This window comes from Hyla sarda, chromosome 7 (assembly GCF_029499605.1).
Source record: "Hyla sarda isolate aHylSar1 chromosome 7, aHylSar1.hap1, whole genome shotgun sequence".
NCBI classification, from domain to species: Eukaryota; Metazoa; Chordata; class Amphibia; order Anura; family Hylidae; genus Hyla; species Hyla sarda.
In genome coordinates this window covers 106,037,440-106,061,569 of record NC_079195.1, presented here as the reverse complement: position 1 = coordinate 106,061,569, position 24,130 = coordinate 106,037,440, and the positions used below count along the sequence as shown (strand labels likewise).

At 41.0% G+C, this 24,130-nt stretch overlaps 1 protein-coding gene across 2 annotated transcripts in view; it reads left to right on the top strand.

Annotated features, from left to right (window-relative positions):
• Window positions 1-24,130, top strand: part of CCAR1 (cell division cycle and apoptosis regulator 1) — a 93,118-nt gene that overhangs the window by 31,627 nt on the left and 37,361 nt on the right. For both annotated transcript variants that reach the window (XM_056530322.1, XM_056530321.1), the window contains exons 4-17: window positions 111-152; window positions 1,758-1,790; window positions 1,889-2,082; window positions 2,996-3,110; window positions 3,195-3,393; window positions 5,201-5,330; window positions 6,091-6,252; window positions 7,118-7,343; window positions 8,031-8,144; window positions 12,306-12,472; window positions 13,089-13,299; window positions 13,944-14,027; window positions 21,625-21,813; window positions 21,888-22,079. In XM_056530322.1, the coding sequence (XP_056386297.1) occupies window positions 111-152; window positions 1,758-1,790; window positions 1,889-2,082; window positions 2,996-3,110; window positions 3,195-3,393; window positions 5,201-5,330; window positions 6,091-6,252; window positions 7,118-7,343; window positions 8,031-8,144; window positions 12,306-12,472; window positions 13,089-13,299; window positions 13,944-14,027; window positions 21,625-21,813; window positions 21,888-22,079 (2,058 nt within the window). The remainder of the gene's footprint in view (window positions 1-110; window positions 153-1,757; window positions 1,791-1,888; window positions 2,083-2,995; window positions 3,111-3,194; window positions 3,394-5,200; window positions 5,331-6,090; window positions 6,253-7,117; window positions 7,344-8,030; window positions 8,145-12,305; window positions 12,473-13,088; window positions 13,300-13,943; window positions 14,028-21,624; window positions 21,814-21,887; window positions 22,080-24,130) is intronic.

The window sequence follows — 24,130 nt, the reverse complement described above, 5'->3', positions numbered from 1 at the left end:
AAAGCAGATGTTAGCATAGCCTAAGACATGTTTTGTGGTGCATGTTGCTTTCTTTAATCTGATGGTTATTATATAAATAATACAGTTTTGATGATTTTTTTTCTTTTTAGCAATATTCCCAACCTCAGCAGATTTACAGCGTGCAGCAACAGGTTTGTGGTAATTTATAACCTCTTTCCATGAAAATACTCCCCACTAGCTACAGTTACTTGCAACAGGTAAAATACATCGGACTATTTTTTCCATACAACTGCAGCACTTTATACTTCTTTCAGCTCCTTTTGCTCTTTAAAGTGGTTTGCCCATCTTCTGGGGGTGAGGTGATACTCGAGTATAAGCCGAGTTTTTCAGCACCATTTTTCGTGCTGAAAACTCCCCCTCTCGGCTTATACTCGAGTGAACTCTCCGCCTGTCAATCCTCTCAGTGGTCTTCAACCTGCGGACCTCCAGATGTTGCAATACTACAACTCCCAGCATGCCCGGACAGCCTGTCTCTGCGGCCTTCGTCATCATCCAGACCCCCCCCCCCCCCTTTAGTTTTCTACTCACCTCCCCTCGGTGGGAAGGAAGGGTGAGCTGGTCCGGGCCATCTATGCTGCGGGGACCGTCCGGTGGGGAGGGTTAGTCGTTCCGGGCTGTCATCTTCATCGGGAGGCCCTCTTCTCCGGGCCTGCCCCGGACTAGTGACGTTGCCTTGACGACGACGCACAGGGACATCCGTGATGTCCCTGCATATGAACGTCCCTGTGCGTCGTCGTCAAGGCAACGTCAGCCCAGAACGACTAACCCTTCCTACCGGACGGTCCCTGCAGCATAGATGGCCCGGACCAGCTCACCCTTCCTTCCCACCGAGGGGAGGTGAGTAGAAAACTAAAGGGGGGGTCTGGATGATGACAAAGGCCGCAGTGGTCTTCAACCTGCGGATCTCCAGAGGTTTCAAAATTACAACTCCCAGCATGCCTGGACAGCCGATGGCTGTCCAGGCATGCTGGGAGTTGTAGTTTTGCAACATCTGGAGGTCCGCAGGTTGAAGACCACTGATGAAGGGATTGACAGGCGGTGATGATGAAAGGGGGGGGTCTGGATGATGACGGGGTCTGGATGATGATGGGGGGGGATGATGTATTTCCCACCCTAGGCTTATAGTCGAGTCAATAACTCTTCCTGGGTTTTTGGGGGAGAAATTAGGGGCCTCGGCTTATATTCGGGTCGGCTTATACTCGATTATATATGGTAAATCACATATGTAGCTCAGTAAGCAGAGTTTGAACGATGCAGATAGCTTTTTCAGAAGTGCACTCCCCTGCTCATCAACCTTGTGTGTAACAAGCAGCTCACACACTGCACCAGGCACAATATACAAGCCCTAGAGCCATCTAAAAGCTGCTTGTCACACACAAGTGGCCAGGGGAGTGCACTTTCCAGATCCCAGCCTTTTTGCTGCCTTTGCAGTGGTCGGTAACCTAGGCAATGTGCAGTAAAGAATGGAAAGATGGTGCGGACAACAAAGAAAGTGAGCAATTTTGCCATTAACATGTATTTGCAAAATTGCCTAGTTTTGCATGATCTAAAAATAAATGGTGATGTGGGAGATGGGGAAAACCCATCTAAATGTTATTACTGCTTACCTATGTTTCTAGCTGGATAGAATTTACTATTGCTTAGATTTCCAGCTGAATTTGTCATTGTTCATCTTAGTTTTCTGTACCTGCCATGACTTTTTGTTCTTATGTGCCTTTTCTCTTATCTTTCTTCAGTTGCAGCAGCCGCAGCAGACTCTGATAACTCAGGTGAGTGAATGGAGTCAGCAACAAACAAATAAGGGTTTTTATAGGATGACATGCACTGTTTTCTGCCTATTTTCGTACTGACTGACCATTTTTTTCAGCCTGCTGTTGCCCTGCCTACAAGTCTCGCCTTGTCTACACCCCAGCAGGCTGCACAGATAACGGTCTCGTACCCCACACCAAGGTCCAGTCAGCAACAGACTCAACCCCAAAAACAGCGTGTATTCACTGGAGTTGTAACAAAGCTACATGAAACATTTGGCTTTGTGGACGAAGATGTTTTTTTCCAGCTGACGTATGTATTCATGTTAAAGGAACAGTAGTGAACAGTTTAAGCACACAGCAACATTTGCGTGTTTAGATAGAGAACTCTGCTTTTTTTATATATAAACTTGTTTTATTGACACTGAAAAGCTTAAATCAAAAATGAAAATGGTGCAAGCGCATAAAGGAAAATATCCTGAGACTCCAGATAGGCACACATTGGGAAATCAGAGCTTGAGAAGAAAGTACATATACAAAATAGAGCTCTGCTTCTTTCTTCATTTCTTCATCACCCTCAATATGGAATACGATAGCAGCATTACTGTGACTAACATGTAACTTTAGTGTCACTTGCAACTTTGCAGTGAAGTTACCTGCAATTTTAAAGGGTACCTCTCATCAAATAAACTTTTGATATATTTTAGATTAATGAATGTTGAATAACTTTCCAATAGCATGTTAATGAAAAATATGCTTCTTTCTATTGTATTTTTCCCGATCAGTCCTGTCAGCAAGCATTTCTGACTCGTGCTGGAGTCCTAAACACTCAGAGCTGCCAGCCTGCTTTGTTCACAGCCAAACAGGCTGTGAACAAAGCAGACTGGCAGCTCTGAGTGTTCTCCTTTGTGAACAAAGCAGACTGGCAGCTCGTAGTGTTCAGGACTCCAGCATGAGTCTGAAATGCTTGCTGCCAGGACTGGTAGGGAGACCCCTAGTGGTCATTTCTTCAAAGTGGAAAATTAAATAGAAAGAAGCATATTTTTTAATAACATGCAATTGTAAAGTTATTCTGCATACATTAATCTATAATATATCAAAAGTTTTTTTGATGAGAGGTACCCTTTAAGTAATGGCGTGACATTACTATGAATCTGTATCCGCTGCTTGTAAGATCCAATTCCAATACACTTGAATATATCTTCTTTTTTCTTTTGTCTCTGCAGCGCTGTTAAAGGAAAGTCTCCACAGGTTGGAGATCGAGTTTTAGTGGAAGCCACTTATAATCCTAACATGCCATTTAAATGGAATGCACAGAGGATTCAGACGCTCCCTAACCAGGTAGGTGTCCCTGATAAACCTGCCTTCTAATCTGCTATTGATGTTTGTTACTTTCATCTGTATTTGTTTTTGTCTACATTGCAGAATCCAGCTCCAGCACAGCCTTTAATAAAGAACCCACCAGCGGTTATGCCTCCTGTACCACAACAGCCTGCTTATGGGGTGCAGACTCAGCCCCCACCGCAAGCACAAACTCTGTTGCAGGCACAGATTTCTGCTGCATCTCTGAATCCATTGCTTCAAGCACAGCCATCTCCCCTATTACAGCAGCAACCACCAAAAGGTACTTGCCACCTATACTAGACCACATTACTCTCATCACTTTTAGCACTATCGATGTAAGGAAACTTTTCTGTGAAACTAAATGTTTTTATTTAACATGCCTGGAGATGACATTGCATACTTCAATATGTGTTTTGGTCTTGAACACCTTAAATGACCCATAGTGATTAATTCGACATTTTAAAACTTTCCATGAATATTAGATGGGCGTTTGTTGACATCCTCAAACAGATTCTCAGATATTGTGTCTGACAGGATTCTTTTTTGCTGTAGAAGATTTGACATTTCTCCAGAATGCTTCATTGTGGATAGAATGCATACATGGATTAAAGGGGTAGTCCAGTGGTGAAAAACGTATCCCCTATCCTAAGGATAGGGGATAAGTTTGAGATCGCGGGGGGTCTGACCGCTGGGGCCCCCCGCGATCTCTCTGTACGGGGCCCCGGCTCTCTGCCGAGATAGTGGGTGTCGACCCCCGCACGAGGCGGCGGCCGACCCGCCCCCTCAATACATCTCAATGGCAGAGCCGGAGATTGCCGAAGGCAGCGCTTCGGTTCTGCCATAGAGTTGTATTGAGGGGGCGTGTCGGCCGCCGCTTCGTGCGGAGGTCGACACGCCCCCTTCCCGCGGGCTGTCGGGGCTCCGTACAGGAGATCGCGGGGGGCCCCAGGGGTCGGACCCCCCGCGATCTGCAACTTATCCCCTATCCTTAAGATAGGGGATAAGTTGTAAACCACTGAGTCACCACTGGACTACTCCTTTAATATACAGATATTAGTAGAGATTTGGCTTCATATTGGTCTTTACACTCAGACATGGAACAGTGTAGTACTGATGGTCAGAGTGCCATTGGGTTTGCTGCAGATTTTATGCGGCAAATTCAATGCTGCGAAGTTCAACTGTTTATGTATATTGATTATGCAGCATCAAATTCACAGCATGAAGTCCACAGCAGATTGAATGTATGTGTACCTGATGCCATGCTATGTATATTGTGTATGTACATGTGTTACCAGTCTGTGAAGAATTGTGGGTTTTTTGGGGGGAATTTTTATGGCCACTTTTGCATTTTTTACTTTTTTAAATGACTGTTTCAAGCTTTTCTCGGCTTCTTGTGCAGCTTGAGAGATTTTATGATGACACATTTAGCCCATTTCTACGTCCTGATATGCCTGCGTTTAATGCACTCCTTGCTGTCAAGTGATCTCAGCACAGTCTTCAGATAGTGGGGACACATTGAAAGGGCACATAGTTCAAAAAACATAGAATGCCTCTGTAAAGGGGTACTCCGGTGGAAAACAATTATTTTTAAATCAACTGGTGGCAAAAAGTTACAGATTTAACCCTTCCAGTACTAATCAGCTGCTGTATGCTCCAGGGGAAGTTCTTTTCTTCTTGAATTTCTTTTCTGTCTGACCACAGTGCTCACTGCTGACACCTCTTTCCATGTCAGGAATTGTCAGGAGCTGGATAGGTTTGCTATGGGGATTTGCTCCTGCTCTGGACAGTTCCTGACATGGACAGAGGTGTCAGCAGAGAGCTTTGTGGTCAGACTGAAAAGGACAACTCAACTTCTTCTGAAGTCATTTACAAATCTTTATAATATTCGGGCACCAGTTGATTTAAAAATATATATATATTTTCCACTGGAGTACCCCTTTAAGTATTTTATGAAAGTACCCTGATTGGTTGTATACCACAGTACCTCAAGCAGGGTAAATGCAGTTTTGTCCTCTATACATTTACACACTTTTAGTAAACATTTAACATTTTTACACCTTTTTTTTTTTATTTCCTTTATTTTTTAGCTGGTTTGTTGCAGACCCCAGTTCGCATTGTGTCTCAGCCACAGCCAGTTCGCAGAATTGAGCCACCATCAAGATTCTCTGGTAGAAGTGATAGAGGAGATGTCATATCCAGTAGAAAAGATGACAGAAAGTAAGTGATTGTGAATAGCTGTAGGAAAGAGTTAAATTAAACTATATGTAACACTATTGTTGTCAGCTGCAAACAAACACTGCTATGCTGTTTCCATTAGATGTATTGGAGTTACGGAAACAGCGTAAAAAAGCCAGCTTGTAGTGTTCCTAGCCTGCTGGGGCTGGCTCGTTTAGGCAGGATGGGGTTGGAGATAGCTGAGGCTGGCATCTGTCTTATTTTTATGGCATTTCCTTGGGAGTTAAATGTTTTCTCTCTCCCTTAGATTGTTTTCACACTTGTAATATGGATGCAAGTCTTAACCTGACCGCAGTGCTGGAGACCCGAATTGAGATCATCATAGTGATTAATTTCATTCGGCTGGGCTGGGACTTACTTCCATATTCTGCATGAGTAAAAGTGTCCTTATTCTTACATAATAAACCTTTTATTTTATTCTTATGTAAACTTGGGCTATGTAGGTAGGATGAGAGGGCTAGCACTGAAGCTTCCATTGACTTCAAAGAGAGCTTCAAGGCAAAAGCGCATGGGGGAAAAAAGGGACATCACTTTTTCTGTTCAGTTCCCCATCTCCCATTGAAGTCACAGGGAGCAAAGATTTCGCAGCTGACTGTGTGTGTTTTTTGGCACAGAAATCTCCAGAGTTACTCTGCAAAAAGCAGACAGATTATGCCTGTGAAAAAAATGGTCTTAAAAAAACTAAAATTGTACTGTGAAGTTAACATTGTTTTGTTGAAAATTCTAATTTCTGTAACTACAGTCGAGATAGAGAACGGGACCGGCGCAGATCACGTGACCGCTCACCTCAGAGAAAACGCTCAAGAGAAAGATCTCCACGCCGTGAAAGAGAGCGGTCACCTCGCAGACCTAGGCGGGTGGTGCCCCGTTACACTGTACAGTTCTCTAAGTTCTCCTTGGACTGGTGAGCAAGTGAATGGGTGTGACCAATGGTTATGCTTTTACACGTTTATGTATGTATTTTAATTGTTCACAATATTTATGTATGTATTTTAACTGTTCACAATATTGACTAGCTTGATGGATTTTGATGTAGATAATAAAAGCCTATTAGAGTTGTTAAAACCTGTGCAAGGGAAAAGTGGATCAGATTGCTCCATTTGCCTAAATTCTCTGTCAACTATAACCTCTTAGTTACAATGTACAACCACTTCAGCTTCCTTACACAATGAGCTTAAAGGGGTACTCCAGCCCTAAGACATCTTATCCCCTATCCAAAGGATAGGGGATAAGATGTCTGATCGCCGCAGTCCCGCCGCTGGGGACCCCCGCAATCTCTCATGCAACACCCACCTGTGTGAGCTGCATGCCAGCACTGGAGGCTCAGAGTCTGAAGCCTCACAACTGCGGGGCAGTTGTATCGTGATGTTATGACTCCGCCCAGTGGGACATCATGCCCCGCCCCCTCAATGCAAGTCTATGGGTGGGGGTGTGACGGTCGTCACACCTCCTCCCATAGACTTACATTGAGGGGGCGGGGGGTGACGTCCCACTGGGGCAGAGTCGTGACGTCACAATACTCCGGCCCCGTAGTCGTGAGGCTTCAGACTCTGAGCCTCCAGCGTTGGCGTGCAGCTCACACAGGTGGGTACTGCATGAGAGATTGCGGGGGTCCCCAGCGGCGGGACTGCGGTGATCAGACATCTTATCCCCTATCCTTTTGGATCGGGGATAAGATGTCTTAGGGCTGGAGTTCTTTGAAGAGGAGGGTAAAAACCCCAGTAGATGCTATTATTATACGTTGTAAGACTTCTCCTCTTGTGCTGCAGCCCAGGATGTGACATGATGGAACTGAGGCGGCGTTATCAGAACCTGTACATTCCCAGCGATTTCTTTGATGCCCAGTTTACCTGGGTGGACGCTTTTCCTAGCTCTCGGCCATTCCAGCTTGGAAGTTACAGTAATTTTTATGTAATTCACAAGGAAGTGGATCCACTTGAGAAAAATACTGCTATTCTGGATCCTCCTGATGTAGACCATACATACAGTGCTAAGGTAAGCAGATTATTTTGTCAGTGCAGTGCAGTTACTGACCAACGGCTGAAAAAGTTTTGAACAAGATTTTACACTGGTTTCTATGTTTTGTGTTATTGCCAAACAGAGTATCCAGATTGATATTTTTAAATTAAATGTGCTCACGGTGAAGGAAGAAAATAATATCACTGGCACTCATCTGCTGATGCTATTCTGATGCCATACTGCTTAGCACATAGGAAATGCCCACTCAGGCAATCACACCATTTATTGGACAAGCAGGCATTTCCTACATATTGAGACCCCAAAAGAAAGCATCGGCAAGGAATCTGCAGCATTTGAGTACCAGTGTTTTATTTATTTTTCCTCTCACCCTGAGTACTTTTAAATATAAAAATATTTATCCAGACAACACCTTTAATCAGAGATGAATGTTCTAGAACTATGTAAAGAGCAAAATTGCTATTAATCCCTACAGGACACAGGGCGTACAGGTACGCCCTGGGCACTTGGCTCTTAGGAGAGGAGAAAAAAAACGAAAACGCAAAAATGAAAATTTCCTGTGTTCTCAAGGCCAAAATGGTCTGTGTCCTTAAGGGGTTAAGCCTATCATATTCCAGTCCACAGCAAACACTAGCGTTTATCTGTTTTTATGTTATTTATGGATATCTGATTTTTATTTTCATTCTTTAAACATCATGCAACTAGGTCATGCTACTGGCTAGTCCTGCTTTGGAAGATTTGTATCACAAATCTTGTGCCCTTGCAGAAGATCCGGTGGAGGTTAGAGAAGGTTTCCAGCACCCAGCAAGACTAATAAAGGTAAATATGTTGTATTTGAAAAATTGGTTGAGATCTTTATATTGTCCGATATTTTATATGTATATTACCCTGTAAGGACTTTGGTTGGGTAGTATGAAATAAGCAGTTACTTTTCTTTCAAATTCATAATAGCTGTGCACTGAGAATTTTTTAAGCCAGCATATGTGTGGATTTATTTAACCTGGTGGTATACTAGGCTAAGTTCACATTGCCGTTACGCTCCGTCCCATTCAGCTCTTTTTCTTTTTTTTTTTTTTTTTGCGCGGGGTGGCCCCAAAAAACGGGTCGAAGCCCAGCGGACTGCACTTGGTACCAACGGATATAACGGAACCTGACTGCAATGTAAACGAGCCCTTACAGTTTATGGTAACACTCAAGGTGTTTTCTGCATTGGAGGTTGAGAAACGAGATTGCTAGCCCCATGGACTGATATGAATGATAATAATCACTGTTACATTGCAAAATACCTTGTCATATACCTTATGACAGTCTTTATCACCATGTGCACCCCAACCCCCCGCCTCAAACAGTATGTATATTTATTGGGAAATTCAACGTGGTGAGAAGTGTTTTGTATACTAAAACCCTGTGGGGTAGATTTAAAAAATTATTTGTTGCCCATAGCAACCAATTACAATGTGTTTTTTTTTTTTTTAGAGAACATTTAGTGATAAGTTGCCTTAGAAACAGAGTTTTTCTTTTAAACTATTTCATAATCTGCCGTATGTACTCCAAAGTGTAGATATGAGTGTTTAACAAAAGTCTTACAATCACAATTGTGGAACATGTGATGAAAGAGCATAGGAAAGTAAGGCTAGATTCACACTGCGATTGCCTTTACGTTTAAAGCATACATTTTCTACTCCTTTTTTTTTTTTTTTTTTTTAAAGGGATAAAAACTTGTTTAAAGTATGCTTAATATGAATTCGGCTGTACAACATACATAACGCATAATCCATTTCACATTGACATATTCCTTATAGAAAAAAAAATTGGAACGTAAATGTTTTTTTCTCATGTGTCTTATTTGGGGCATACATTTACCATGGGGTATAGATTGTGGCCATTAAGAGGATAACTTTAAAAGAGTTGTCTTATGAAAAATAACTTGTCCCTTATCTAAGGATAGGGGATAAGTTACAGAACGCGTGGGGTCAGGGCGCTGGGACCCTCCCCCAATCTCCTGCACAGGACCCTCGCAGTTTGCCGATAGCTGACGTCCGACCCCCGCGGCCGGCACACCCCTCCAAGTATTTCTATGTGGTACATGGAGGGGCATGTCGGCCGGCGCTCCATGCCCCTTTCCAGCAGACTGCCGGGACCCTGTGCAGATCATGGGGGGCCCCAGTGCTCGGACCCCCTGCAATCTAACTTATCCCCTATCCTTGGATAAGGGGATAAGTTATTTTTCACCAAACAACTCCTTTAAGAATAAAAAAAAAAAAGACTGCCCCTCCCAGAAGGCAACACCAATCCACTAGCAATCTTTGTTAGCCTATTGTTAGTAGAAGGCAGATTTGGGTCTAGTTGTTCTGGGCCAGTCTCTGCTTTATAGCGGTGCTTTTTATTTATTTATTTATTTTTTTTTCCTTCATGTCCTTGGATTTGGGCACTATAGGTAACCTAGACCCACCCTGTACCCAACAAGGACACAGCTGGTATTATAGACAGGCTATTAACCATGGGTACCCACCAGTTGGACCCTACACTCCATGGCAACAGATCAGTCTCCCCATTTTCTGTGGACACTCCTCCGCCACCCGCCTCTGCACATTTTGCCCCTCTGATGCTTTGTAGCCAGGTACTTTGCCTACAAAAGAGAAGAATATTAGGGGAGTATTTTTCCCTTTTTCCTTGTCTCTTCTTCTTTCACCCTTAGCTAGCTGACACAGTAGTGCGGCCTTCACCAGAGCAAAAAGTGTGTTTTTTAAGTTTAATGGGCAGATTGAGCCTTGTCTCCCTTTCACAGTTCTTATATTGTTCGGAAGAAGCTGTTATCTCCAATGCCATGGGAGGAAAGAGCTCTCCTCTTAATCTAATGTGCCTTTAGTGAATCTTGCTCCTTTTGGACTCTTCCAGCCTGCTCTGATAGTTCTTCTGCCTTCTGGGGCTAATGACCTTCCTTTCCACATTATTTCATTATTTTCTTCCTGGCAGTCCCACTCGCGGCTCCTCTTTCAAGCCCGACTCCTCCGAGGCTGCGATGTCCTTTAGGTGCACTTTTCTTAAATTCCCCTCTCCATCTCTTCCACAGCAAGCACTTTCTATGCTTTATGGTCGACTATTAGTTTGTGGGTCTCATTTCAGGCTTTGTGATAGCCCACCCATCTTCATGAAGGATATGGTGGCTGTCATGGCTCTTCTTCACGCCCTACATTGGAGGCTATTCTCTGTATCCTATAAAAAAAAGTCAAGGCATGAGGAGTTTGTGATCCTGGTAGCCCCGGACTGGCCCACTTAAGGGCAAAGTGTCCACTCTTTCTGTTTTTTTTCCAGAGACCCTTGGCCTTCATCTGATTTCAAGACCTTCCTCCAAGGTGTTACTCACACCGTGCTACATACTTCCCCATCACCCTTGTCTGGGATTTAAATCTCATCTTGGATGGGCTCTATGGTCTCACTTCAAGCCTTATCAGGAGGCTCCCTTGACCCTGCTCTTTTGGAAGGTAGTTTTCCTAAATGGCTATCACATCCATTCAATGGCTTCAGAACTGGCGGCCCTTTCCTGCCACCCCCAATTCCTCATTGTGCACCGTGACAAAATGGTCCTGCGCCTGGTTCCTTCCTCCCTACCTAAGGTGGTTTCTGCCTTTTAACCTTAATGGGGACAGTGTCCTCCCTTTCTTCTGTCCCTCCCCCTTTCACCCTTGGAAGAAATCCCTACACTGCCTGGATGTGGAGCAGGCCATTTGCATTTACCTTTCTGTGATGGATGCTTTTCACCACTCAGACTCTTGGTCATCTCAGAAAGCTGCCATTACAGGCTTCTGGCATCTAAGGTCACCATTGCCTACTGGACTCTGCCATTGTAAAGGCACACTGCAGTAAGGCTAGAGTTCCCACCCTTTCCAGGTCACAGTTCATTCCACCTGTTCAGTGGGTGCTTCTTGGACAGTTTGCCCCCAAGATCTTGCCTCTGCAAGGCTGAAAAAATTGTTTTACTTGGTTTTAATGGGTGCACACTTATGCATTGGCCGATGAATGTCTGGGTTGTACAGGTGGTGCTGACCTATTGTTCTAATTAGCTCCTTGTTTTTTCTCCTCCATGGACTGCTTCTGGATGTCTCCAATAAGATCCCAGAGAAAAGAAAATTAAAAATTTTCTTAACGTAAAATCATTCTCGTAGTCATGTTTGGGTGATGGGCACAAAACTCAACCTTTTTTTTATCATTAGGATTTTTATTTTCTTTGGTTGCTGAATGGCATGTGGTTCTTGATCATGAGTTTAGAGTTTTTTTTTTTCTTAGTATCAGGCTACTAGTGGCAAAATTCTATACCTCGTGGTAGCTGTCCCCCAAAATGATGACAATACTCTTGTGCTGTATACAATAGCATAGGCAGTCAGCTACCCTTTTGTTTATTGCAAAAGTAGATGTAATGGAATTTAAACAGTGAAATGTGAACATAAAAGGCAGTGTGAACCAGACCTTATAGGGTATTGTAGACATTGTTGAAAATGGTAATGTAATTACACCAAAGTTTCTTAATTGTGACACTTTAAAGGAGAGCTCCAGTAATAAAATAAAATGTTTATGGTATTTTGAGACAGTTATCTAATTTGTCATGTAAAGATAAAATCTAAATATAAAAAATAAAAAATAAATCCATGGTGTACTCATATTTTTGACAACTGGCACATTCTAAATCTTCCACTGAGCACCACACTCATTGGCGCATTCCAATTCTCTTGCATAGATTGAAACATCACTGCTCTGTGTTGGAGGCATCAATAAAGGGGAAATATATGGCATGAATTCTGTCAGAAATATTTTATAATAGTCTACACACAGTCACACTATAATAATTCTACTGCATGACGATAGTGATAGAAGGTCCCTGGAGCGTTTTTGGATATATAGCTTCAGACCCACAAGTTCTTGACAGTGAAAGGGTTAATCCTTCTTTCCATTTTTTTTTAATATATATATATATTTTTACAGTTTTTAGTAGGAATGAAGGGTAAGGATGAGGCAATGGCAATTGGAGGACACTGGTCTCCCTCCTTTGACGGTCCAGATCCAGACAAAGACCCTTCTGTGCTCATCAAAACAGCTGTCCGATGTTGTAAGGCTCTGACTGGCATTGATCTGAGCTTGTGTACACAGTGGTAAGTCCAGTTTTTACATCGGGCCACGTCTCCAGTTTTATCTAAGGCTTCACTTTTCTAGAACATTGCAGTTATTCTAGTTTTTAAATTTTTACGTCTTTTCTACAATGAAGAGCATGAAGTTTGTTTATATGAATACTCGATGTTTCTGTACTTTATGAAGACTTATTTTTTTTATTTCATGCTCAGCTACAGATCGTCCAGAAGAACCCATCTTAAACTGTCCTAAAACAAAGTTGTGTTGCTGTGTTTTCTAATGGTATTTCGAGCTTTGTTGACATCTATAAGAAAATTCTTCGGAAATCATTGTTTATTTAACTGCAATAAGTATTCTTCTGCCAATCCAGTTTCTTAAGAATTTTCAGTAGGTTCAGTATCCAAAGCAGTAATTTTAGTTTTATTTTAAAAAAATTTTTTTACTTACTCAAAACAATGCTTCGACTTACCTGAAGAAAATCAATGGCCATTCTATAATTGTTTTATTTTTTTTTTTGTTTTTTTTTCTTTATAGACAAGCCTGAGCTAGCTGTTGATGATGTACTACAAAATAACTAGGCTCTTATATTCTATGCATTCTAGATTTTGTTTTTCCAACATGCTTCTTCCCTTGCAACAGGTATCGTTTTGCAGAGATTCGCTACCATCGCCCTGAGGAGACCCACAAGGGGCGTTCGGTTCCTGCTCATGTGGAGACAGTGGTTTTATTTTTCCCGGATGTTTGGCATTGCCTTCCCACCCGCTCAGAGTGGGAAAACCTGTGCCGAGGATACAAGCAGCAGCTGGCCGACAAGCTTCAGGGTGAACGCAAGGAGGCTGATGGAGAACAGGCACTGAACGCTAATCCCTTTTTCTATTTCCGCTTCTCGCAGGCACAGGAAAACAGGCACAATGCACTGCACACACTAAACACCACCCCGCCCCTCTAAAGAACACTTCTTGCGACGTCTGCAGTGTAGTGAATCTCACGTATTCCAGCTCCCTAACATGGAAAATTTAGCATGATATTTAATAATTCCTTGGTTTTATTTTTTTTGTATTTACTTCTTATTAGAATTAGTTTGCTGGGGTTTATTGGATTTACTGACATTTGGCCCTATTCACCGTCTACCCATTATAAGGTTCACATTTATCATTTTCATACTTAAAATGTAAAAAAAAAAAATTGTGGGTGACAAATAAGCAATAGATATTTGGAAATATCATGGGGGCTTTAACTACAGACTTGTGTCTTTGTAGACGAGCAATGTCTGTATATCCTGTTATTACTTATTCTATTTATCATCCCTTTGTTTCACAGATCTGGCTTTGATTGACTTAGTGGTCAGTGAGAGTGCTAGAATGTGTGTCTGTGCCTCAACAAAGCTTTAGGAGAAGACAATGAAAAACTGTGACCTTGCTACTTGCACGGACCTGCGACAGTCAGACAGTCCCCCATGGCCTCTTTCTAACCACATTGTTATGTTTGTACTAGGAAGAAGAGGATAAAGATGACGGGGATGCAAAAGAGATCTGTACTCCTACCCATTGGTCAAAACTTGATCCCAAGGTGATGAAGGTAAGCCAGATGTCCACAAAAGACAACGGCGTAATTACAATGCTCAATAGAGAACTGAGAACATAAAACATACTTGTCAAAAGCTTGGCTAAAAGGTACATATCAGGCAAAACTAGCTTAATTAATGGATTAAAGGCTATAACAGGGGTCTTATACCCAAAATGAATCAAAGGCCAGATCAAAATAGTCTGGCCTAACCTTCTTTCCTTATTGATTTAGTGATTTATTTATTGATAGTACTGCAAGACCTGTTCCTTGCTTCTGCCGGATTATGCTACATTCGACCATTGCAGCGCTACAATAAATAGTTCTTTTTAAACCTTGTATTACAGAGAGAGGACAGTGATGTTCGGGTTGAATAGCTCTTATTTTGGAGAGTTTTCCCAGCACAGGAAAAATTATAACATACTAAAGCTCCTTATGTTGCGACCACCTTGTGCGAGTGAAACTAGGTGCATACATGTTTGGCCATGAGTCGCACTCATGCTGCCATTGGCCACCTCATGCCAGAGAGGTTTTGCTTGCATGCTGTGGTCACAACATAGGACCAGCTCTGGCAACATAGATCACCCTCTTCAAGCATGGGAAAAAATTATAGTATTGACACACTCCCTGATGTTGAGCACCAGGAGGGAGTGAGGGTATTTTTTATTGTGTAAAGAACAAAGTTACAAACGTTATGCATGTTCCCAATGTGGGGTTATTACTGTTTTAGTCTGGTGTGTGAAATTTATTCCCCACTCACTCTGGCCTAAAGTCTTGTATTCCTTTTGAAACTGCCCATGTCCCATCCTGCACTGTGCCTCCTGCGGCCATTTTACAATGTGACGTCATCACAGTGAGTCAGGCTTTCCTCTGCATCTCTGTACTGAAGCCTGCCTGCTCCATGTACTCTCACTCAAGCTCATGTGATGCTTCAGGTCATCGCAGAGATCTCTGGCTAATAAAGTTTGACGCATACGTTATGTCACAGCCCTGCAGGGATTAGGAAGAGGACAAATCACAGATATTGTAGATTCGAAGATATCCAAGAACGGGAGTTAGTTAGCGCTGCCACCAAACATAGACTGAAAGGTAGATAATTTTACTGCACAATAGGGATCCATGGAACGCGTTTCAAAGCCGCTCCGGCTTTTTCATCAGGCGCGGTTACATATTAGTGAAAATCCATTTACACACTGGAGGGCATAAACCCTCCTTTGGAAATAACATAATACATGTCCCCATCAGTAAAAACTTCACTTCAGCAACAACATTTACATATCAAGCCAAAAAGTATAACATAATTACACCTCATAAATCTATTAAAGACTGTATAGACATATAGAACAATATTCTAAAAATCTTTTTTTTTCAATAATATCATTCAAACCTGCCGGGAATAAAGTGTTTTGATTCCCTATTTATTAATCTCTGGAATCTATTAGGGACTTCCTTCGGAATGGTTTCAATCACTAATACAGACAAACATTCAGTATTTCCATCATGCATCAACGCAATATGCCGGGACACGTTGTGCTACATGAATTTAGCATGTATGTTGTATCTATGTATCTACGTACAGCCAATATACTGTAGGCCACACATACATATTAACAAGTAGATGACATAGGTAGCGGAACAATTGTTCACTTCTCTCAGAGCCAAAAATTCACCCGTAGAGAAGGATTTCACACAGACAGAGACACCTAGGGAAAGTGCATTTGAAGGTTCCTACCTTCTCCACATTCACAGCAACATTTTCATTCTTTTTTTTTTTTCTTTTTTGAGATGACTAGGTGCAAGGTAGTTTCGCAAGCTCTTTGCTCTCCGGTAGGTCATTGCTGGTGCTTTCGGGAGCTGCCGTTTTAAAATGTTAAAATTAGTAATAAAATTTAATTTACGTTTCTCATTTTTCATATTCCTTTTTTATTTTTGTTTTAGAAACTAACAGATCTCCTTGTTCCATAGTATTCGTTTTATTAAAAGCAGATTCCAAGATTTTTTTTTTTCTCTAAAACGTGTACATAATAGATTGTATTTTAAAATCTCCATCCAGAGTACAGTTTTTAATCTTCTGATACTGTCCAAAGTGTTTATTTCTAACCCACTTTGGAAAGTGACAGCTATCATAATTTAAAAAGCTATTCACGTCAACTTTATTAAAATGGGTCCTAGTTTCAATGGTGCTTAATTTCACTTTAAATTATTCCGAAACTTCCATAGTATTTTTAGACCTTGAAATTTTTAAGGATATTAACAACACCATTAAAACTAGGACCCATTTTAATAAAGTTGACGTGAATAGCTTTTTAAATTATGATAGCTGTCACTTTCCAAAGTGGGTTAGAAATAAACACTTTGGACAGTGTCAGAAGATTAAAAACTGTACTCTGGATGGAGATTTTAAAATACAATCTAATTTATTATATACACGTTTTTGAGAAAAGGGTTATCCTAAAAAAAATAATCTTGGAATCTGCTTTTAATAAAAACGAATACTATGGAACAAGGAGATCTGTTAGTTTCTAAAACAAAAATAAAAAGGAATATGAAAAATGAGAAACGTAAATTTAATTTTATTACTTATTTTAACTGTTTTACTTATCTATACAAAAAAAACTCTTAAAAATCACTGGTCCATATTAATGCAACAATTAAAACGGCAGCTCCCAAAGCACCAGCAATGACATACCGGAGAGCAAAGAGCTTGCGAAACTACCTTGCACCTAGTCATCTCAAAAAAGAAAAAAAGAATGAAAATGCTGCGGTGAATGTGGAGAAGGTAGGAACCTTCAAATGTAATGTCCCTAAGTGTCTGTGTTGTAAGTGGATCCCTCAGGTTAATTTGAGAAAGGTGAAATCCTTCTCTACGGGTGAATTTTTGGCTCTGAGAGAAGTGAACAATTGTTCCGCTACCTATGTCATCTACTTGTTAATATGTATGTGTGGCCTACAGTATATTGGCTGTACGTAGATACATAGATACAACATACATGCTAAATTCATGCAGCACAGCGTGTCCCGGCATATTGCGTTGATGCATGATGGAAATACTGAATGTTTGTCTGTATTAGTGATTGAAACCATTCCGAAAGAAGTCCCTAATAGTTTCCAGAGAATAATAAATAGGGAATCATTCTGGATATATAACCTTAACACTTTATTCCCGGCAGGTTTGAATGATATTATTGAAAAAAAGAAAAAGATTTTTAGAATATAGTTATATATGTCTATACAGTCTTTATTAGTTTTATGAGGTGTTATTATGTTATACTTTTTGGCTTGATATGTAAATGTTGTTGCTGAAGTGAAGTTTTTACTGATGGGGACATGTGTTATGTCATTTTTTAAGCAGGGTTTATGCCCTCCAGTGTGTATTTAAATGGATTTTCACTAATATGTAACCGCGCCTGATGAAAAAGCCGGAGCGGCTTTGAAACGCGTTCTGTTGATCCCTATTGTGCAGTAAAAATATCTACCTTTTAAGTCTATGTTTGGTGGCAGCGCGATCTACCTCCCCTTCTTGGATATCTTCGAATTTACATTTTGCGCTTAAACGCTGGGAGCCGCAGCAGCCGCTGTCTAAGGAACCTGATCAAGCGTTTTGAGTAGTGTGCCTCCATCTGCACAACGTGCACAGGTGAGTGCATTTTCGTCGGGCTTTCCACCATCTCATTTGTCTGGTTCCACCCAGGGGCGCGCACCCTGTGTTCCTTTGTAAATCACAGATATTGGCCCTGATTTACTATGAATGGAGTGTAGGTTTCTTTGTGGGTTTTATTTTCCTACCATTTTTTTATAACAGTATTTACTAAGGTTTCCCTACACTTTGCTTTTTTTTTTTTTTTTTACACATGTTCTGATCTGTAGGGTTTTTCTCAGCTCAAATTCACCACATTTTTTGTGGAAACCTTAGTAAATATGTAGAGTTGTTGTAAAAATGTCAGACACGTCCCTTTTCACTGTGGTCACGCCCCCTTTTCAGGTTTTCTCAGTAAAATGGAGAGTTAATTAGGTTTTTTAAATTCTGGCACAGACAGAATTTCGGGCGCAATGCGCCAGAATCTAGCCCACAACCCGACAAAACATGTCAGGTTTGCAATAGTCAGGGCCATTGTGTGTACATGGAAGTAGTTTGGCGGTACAGTGGATAGATGTTTTAGAAATGTTTTGCCCTTTGTACAGACAACATCTTTTCGGGTGCGTTCACACGTTTATATTTTTGCTGCAGATTTGCTTCAGCAGATTTTGCTGTCCATTGAAGTCAAGTTTAGACCGCTGTTCCTCCCAACCCCTCCATACACATGAATGTTGGCTCATCCAAGCATGCAAGTGATCTCAATAGGAAGAGGGGAATAAGCCACTGCCAGGTTGCTCCTTATATTTGCTGTCAATAATTTAGCAACTTTTTTTTTAATTCATATGTTTCCCTCTGAAAAATGTTATGAAACCCCTTTGATTTAAAATGGAAAAATGTCTTTAACTTCCAAAAGCAACACAGATTTTATAGTCCCCACCAGTTCCTCCATCAAGAATGTCACAGGTTGTAGCCAACACCTGGCAATAACCTTTAATGTTTATGTATTTTAGGTATGGCTAACTTACACCAATCAGTAGCTCTCACATATCCCACCAGTAGGATAGTAGGTACACACACAAATGTGTTGCTTAAATCAACCTTGATCCCCCTGTTTCAGCCTAAAAAGTGAAGAGGGGCAAATTAGCACCAGAGCCTATGTTTAAAGGGAACTTCTGCTGCAATTTCAGAATGTGCAGAAGACGCTGCCATCCCCTTACACAGGCATCATGAAGAGCTGCATCTTTCTAACGTACCTTTTTGCTTCTATATCTCACTATTTAGTGAATAGGATAATTTTTTTGTGCTCCTACATTGGATAAAGACCTAATATGTTACTTACAAGTCTATCCAGTTTATACATTCCTGTTTAGGCTATATAGTCTGGACTGATATGTTTTTCCTACATTCTAGAAAACTATCAGGACACACAGCTCTAGGGGGTGTTTACGCTGCGCAGATTTGATGCATAGGATTTTCTGCTGCAGATTTCAATGTAAACTAAATGACTGAGCACAGCTTCTAATATGCAGTTACAAACTGATCATACCCCTAAATGTTCTTTATGGCTTTTTTTAGTGTCTGGATGTGAAAAATAGCGTATTTTGGTCACTTTATACAATAAAAAAAATAGTGATCAAAAAGTCCGATACCGATAAAAACTTCAGATCATGGTGCAAAAAATTAGCCCTCATACCGCCAAGTATACAGAAAATTTAAAAGTTATAGGGGTCAGAAGAGGACATTTTTCAACATACTAATTTTGGTGTATGTAGTTATAATTTTTAGTAGTAAAATAAAATCAAACCTATTTTAATTGGGTATCCTTGCAACTGTATGGACCTACAGAATAAATATTAGGAGTGCGTAGAAACGGAAGCCGCTAAAAATTACAAAATGGCTTTTTTTCCAATTTTGACCCACAAATAATTTTTTTCTGGTTTCGCATTAGATTTTGTCGTAAAATTATTCATAGTATTACAAAGTAAAATTGTTGGCGCAAAGAACAAGCCCTCATATGGATTTTTAGGTGTAAGTTGAAAGTGTTATGATTTTATGTTATGATGTAGGTGATGATGAAAAAACAAAAGTGCAAAAATGAAAAATAGCCAAAGAGGGAAGGGGTTAAAGGGTAGCTCCCACCAACCCTCTTTTTTTTTTTTTTCTGTCCCTGCCTATTGCCCTTCTATCCCTAACCCCCTCCCTGCCTTTATTTTCATATTTATTGACTAATAATTGCCATTTTGTCTGCCTGGTAGTGTGCTCACTACCAGGCAGACTTCCCCAGCAGGCACCACGTCACTGATGCCTGCTGGGGGGGACTTCCGCCCTTAGTTCTAACAGGGTGCCTCCAGCTGTTTCACAACTACAACTCCCAGCATGCCCTGACATCTACTGGCTTACAGGGCATGCTGGCAGTTGTAGTGGGGAAACAACTGAAGGCACCCATTTGTACCAACCTTCCGCCCCCACCCCCCTCCCCTCACCTCCGGTCGCTCAGATGGATAGAAGAAGCCGGGACCGCGAACTCTGCGCTGCGCGGCGAGCTGCGGAGAAACGGGGAATCCAGATGCAGGACGTGCCGGGGAATCCAATTCAGTTACCGGAGTCTGCAGAGAGAGTGCAGACTCCATCTGGGCTGAGGTACAGGCTGCGTGCCTGCTGCGGCCAGGGCGGTTGCTCCTGGACTTTACTGCGCTGGCTTCCTGCCTGTTGAATTGACAGACAGGAAGCCAGCGCGCAGTGAATGAATTTCGACTCATTTGCCCGGCTGAAATGAGTCGAAATTCTGTAGTGACGTCACTGCAGAATGCATTCGGCCACTAGGAGGGCGACCCCTAGTGGCCGAATTTAAAAGTGATTTTCAACTGTTTTAAAATCACTTTTTTTTATTAAACTATATTAGAGATATGTTGTAGTACTTAAGTACTACAACATATCAATTTTTTGTTTTCATGACAGTGCCCATTTAAGATCTATCTGTACAATACCATTGAATAAAAACATTGTTATGGATTTTGTAATTTTTTTACGTGTACGCCATTAACCGTGCGGTTTAATTAACTATATATTTTTATAGTTCAGACATTTACGCATGCGGTGATACCACATGTTTTTTTTTATTAACACTTTTTTTTTTTTTAATGGGAAAAGGGGGGGGATTCACACTTTTATTCTGCGATGGGTGAAATGATCTTTATTAACTTTCTTTTTTTACACTTTTTTTTTTTTTGCAATGTTATAGCCCCCATAGGGGGCTATAACATTGCACACACTGATTCAATACACTGATCACTGTTATGCAATAGTATAACACTGATCAGTTTTATCGCCGCTTTACTGCTCCTGCCTGGATCTCAGGCACGGAGCAGTCATTCGGTGATCGGACGCGCAGGAGGCAGGTAGGGATCCCCCTCGCGTCCTGCAGGCAGTTCGGGACCCTGCGATTTCACTGCGGCGGTCCCGAACAGCACCACTGAGCTAACCAGCATTATTTACTTTAGTTTTAGATGCGGCGCTCCAGTTTGATCGCCACGTCCAAAGAGTTAATACCGGGCATCAACCCGATCGGCTCCCCTACTGATTGTGCGTCATACCTCGGGAGCCGCAGATGGACGTTAATGAATGTCCATTTGCGGCAAGGGGTTAAAAGAGGTAGGGAATTGTAACAAATAACTTTAAAAGGGAGTCTGTTTTCTGCATCTGCTTGTACAATAAAGTGAATATCTTTGGGGTAGCTGTCTTTGTTGTCAAAGCAGAGAAATTTGCGTGCCACATCAGTGCCGCAGTCTGGCACGACCCATTGCTCCTTACAAGTGGCTGTAAAACTAACTTTGCATGCGCCACCCTTTGAATTATCAGCACTGGCATGAAACCTAGATGTGGGGTTCAGGGCAGAACGCCGAGCCATGCATATTAGAGGGAGGGGGTATTTATAAATGCTTAAACAGCTTTAATAGTTGTTGTTGGATAGGACTGATTAGATAAATAGCTACTGGAGAATGAGCATTTGGTTTTAAACCTTTATCATTCTTTCAGGTAAATGATCTGCGTAAAGAGCTTGAAAGTCGAACTCTAAGTTCTAAAGGGTTAAAATCTCAGCTAATAGCTCGATTAACAAAGCAACTCCGCATAGAAGAACAAAAAGAGGAGCAGAAGGAGCAAGAAAAATGTGAAAAAGAAGATGAGGAGGAGGAGGAAGAACATAAATCTGAGGATGACAAGGAGGTTTGTATCCCATTATCTGCAGTTGTAAACGGACGTGTGCAATGACTATAACACACTTTATCTTAATTTACTAGGAAGAGGAAAGAAAACGGCAAGAAGAAGTGGAGCGTCAGCGACGGGAAAAAAGATACATACTTCCTGATGAGCCAGCAATTATTGTTCATCCAAACTGGTCAGCCAAAAATGGGAAGTTTGACTGCAGTATCATGTCCCTAAGCGTCCTCTTGGATTACCGGATAGAGGACAATAAAGAGCACTCATTTGAGGTACAGACCTTACTCCCTGTAATGTTGGGCATCATTCACACAGTGCAGATGGGGTGCATTTTTATGTGTATTTATACTTGTGACCTTTAGCGTAATTGTATGTTGTCCAGACTTGTTAAAAGTTTTGATCACGCCAGGTCTCAGTCCTGAGAACTGCTGCGATCGTGAGATATAGCTAGGTAAAATCGGCCTGCCAGCTGATAAGACTGGTTTTCATTATAGTGCATAGAGCACATCAGTCAAAAATTACACTTTAAGAATATCGGAGATCCATATTCTTTTTGCATATACTTCTTTCTTACCTGCTCACCATGGCTCATATCTAGCCTGCTCAGTGCATTCACACGAGCGAATAAACTCATTGACTTTTTAGGCTACGTTCACACTACAGAATCTCCTGGTGCTGCCAAAATCCTTTGGTGAAAGGACCACATGGACATGCACCGTTATTGTGACATCAAAACAGTCTGTGGGAATTCCACCGAAAGAAAGAAAATGTTCATTCTTTTGGCAAGTAAAGAGTCTAAAATTTCTGCAGTGTGGGCAGTGCAGCAGATCACCCTTGAAATCAATTGGAGGCTGCTGCACTGCAATTTACGAGCAAAATATCAGTGAACATACCTTTATACACATACCATTATTGCAATTTAAAAAGTCACAGCTGTGGGGAATTATCCTTTTAATTGCCATTTTAACCAGTGCGTGTAACTTTGTGTGTCTGAACAAACAATCAAGGGACTGATTATGTTTTCTAATTCATTACCAAAATTTCACAATTTCTGCCAGGGTGTGCAATTTTTTTTTAGCACAACTGCATATAAAAGTGCTGTAACAGAAAAGGACAGTGTGACTGCAGTAGCGTATGCCATGGCTAGCTATGTACCAATATCTTTTTCAGAAGGGCTATTTGCAGAGTAAGATTCAGTTAGTTATCTTAGCATTAAAAGAGCATGTGGTACAAACAGGCTAGTCACTCTGGATAAAAGCTGGTCAGTTTCCCCACCCCCTAACCAGCCGCTTTTTTTTTTTTTTTTTTTTTTTTTTTTGTTTCTTTCACATTTGTAGATTTAAAAGATTATATATATATATATATATATATATATATATATATGTGTATATATATATATATATATATATATATATATATATATATATATATACATATATATATATATATATATATATATATATATAATCTTTATTTATTTTTTATCAGTATGCACAATTTCTTTATGTGATAAATATGACCTTATTTTTATGTAAGTTTTGGATTATACTTTTTTTTTTGTGATAAAGACTAGAGATGAGCGAATCGATTTGGACGAATCCAAATTCGTTCCGAATTTCATGAAAAATTTGATTCTGATCGAATCCGAATTTCCACTCAATTCAAAATAATGAATTTCTTCATTCACTCCATTTTGTTACTACTCTAAGGCTAGGATTCCACTGAGTTTTTGCAGTAAAAAAAAATGTATTTAACCAATTATTTTTTTTTCTATTAGAAAATTTTTATAAATTTTTAAACAGGGACCAATTTATGTGGGCAGGCAGGGACCTAAAAATGTAGCCAACAATAATAAAAATGTAGAAAGGGGCCATTTAAATGTAAAAATAATCTATTTTTTAGAATTCATTTTGTTAAACTTTTTATTAGTAATGTATTTTAATAATGTGTTTTAATAAAGTGTGTTTTTTCACTTTTTTTTTTTTTTAGGTAGTACTACTACTCCCAGCATTGAACAGACTGTTCCATGATGGGAGTAGTAGTACCTGTACTTATAGACAGATCGCCTCGGGTGTCACTTCTGACACCCGTTGCGATCCTCCTGTAAAATTTATAGAAGCGGGCAGCTGGCCGCTCTTCCGCGCAATCCTTCACTATGTTCTGTGATGTAAACTTCTTCACATAACAGATTCATATTTCCCACAGAGAGCTGTAATTGGCCAAATGGTTCCAGCCGATGACAACTCTCTGCGGGAATTATGAATAATAGGTATGTATACGGTGGTGCAGGGGACCAGAGAAGAGCGGCCGTGCCCCGCATCTA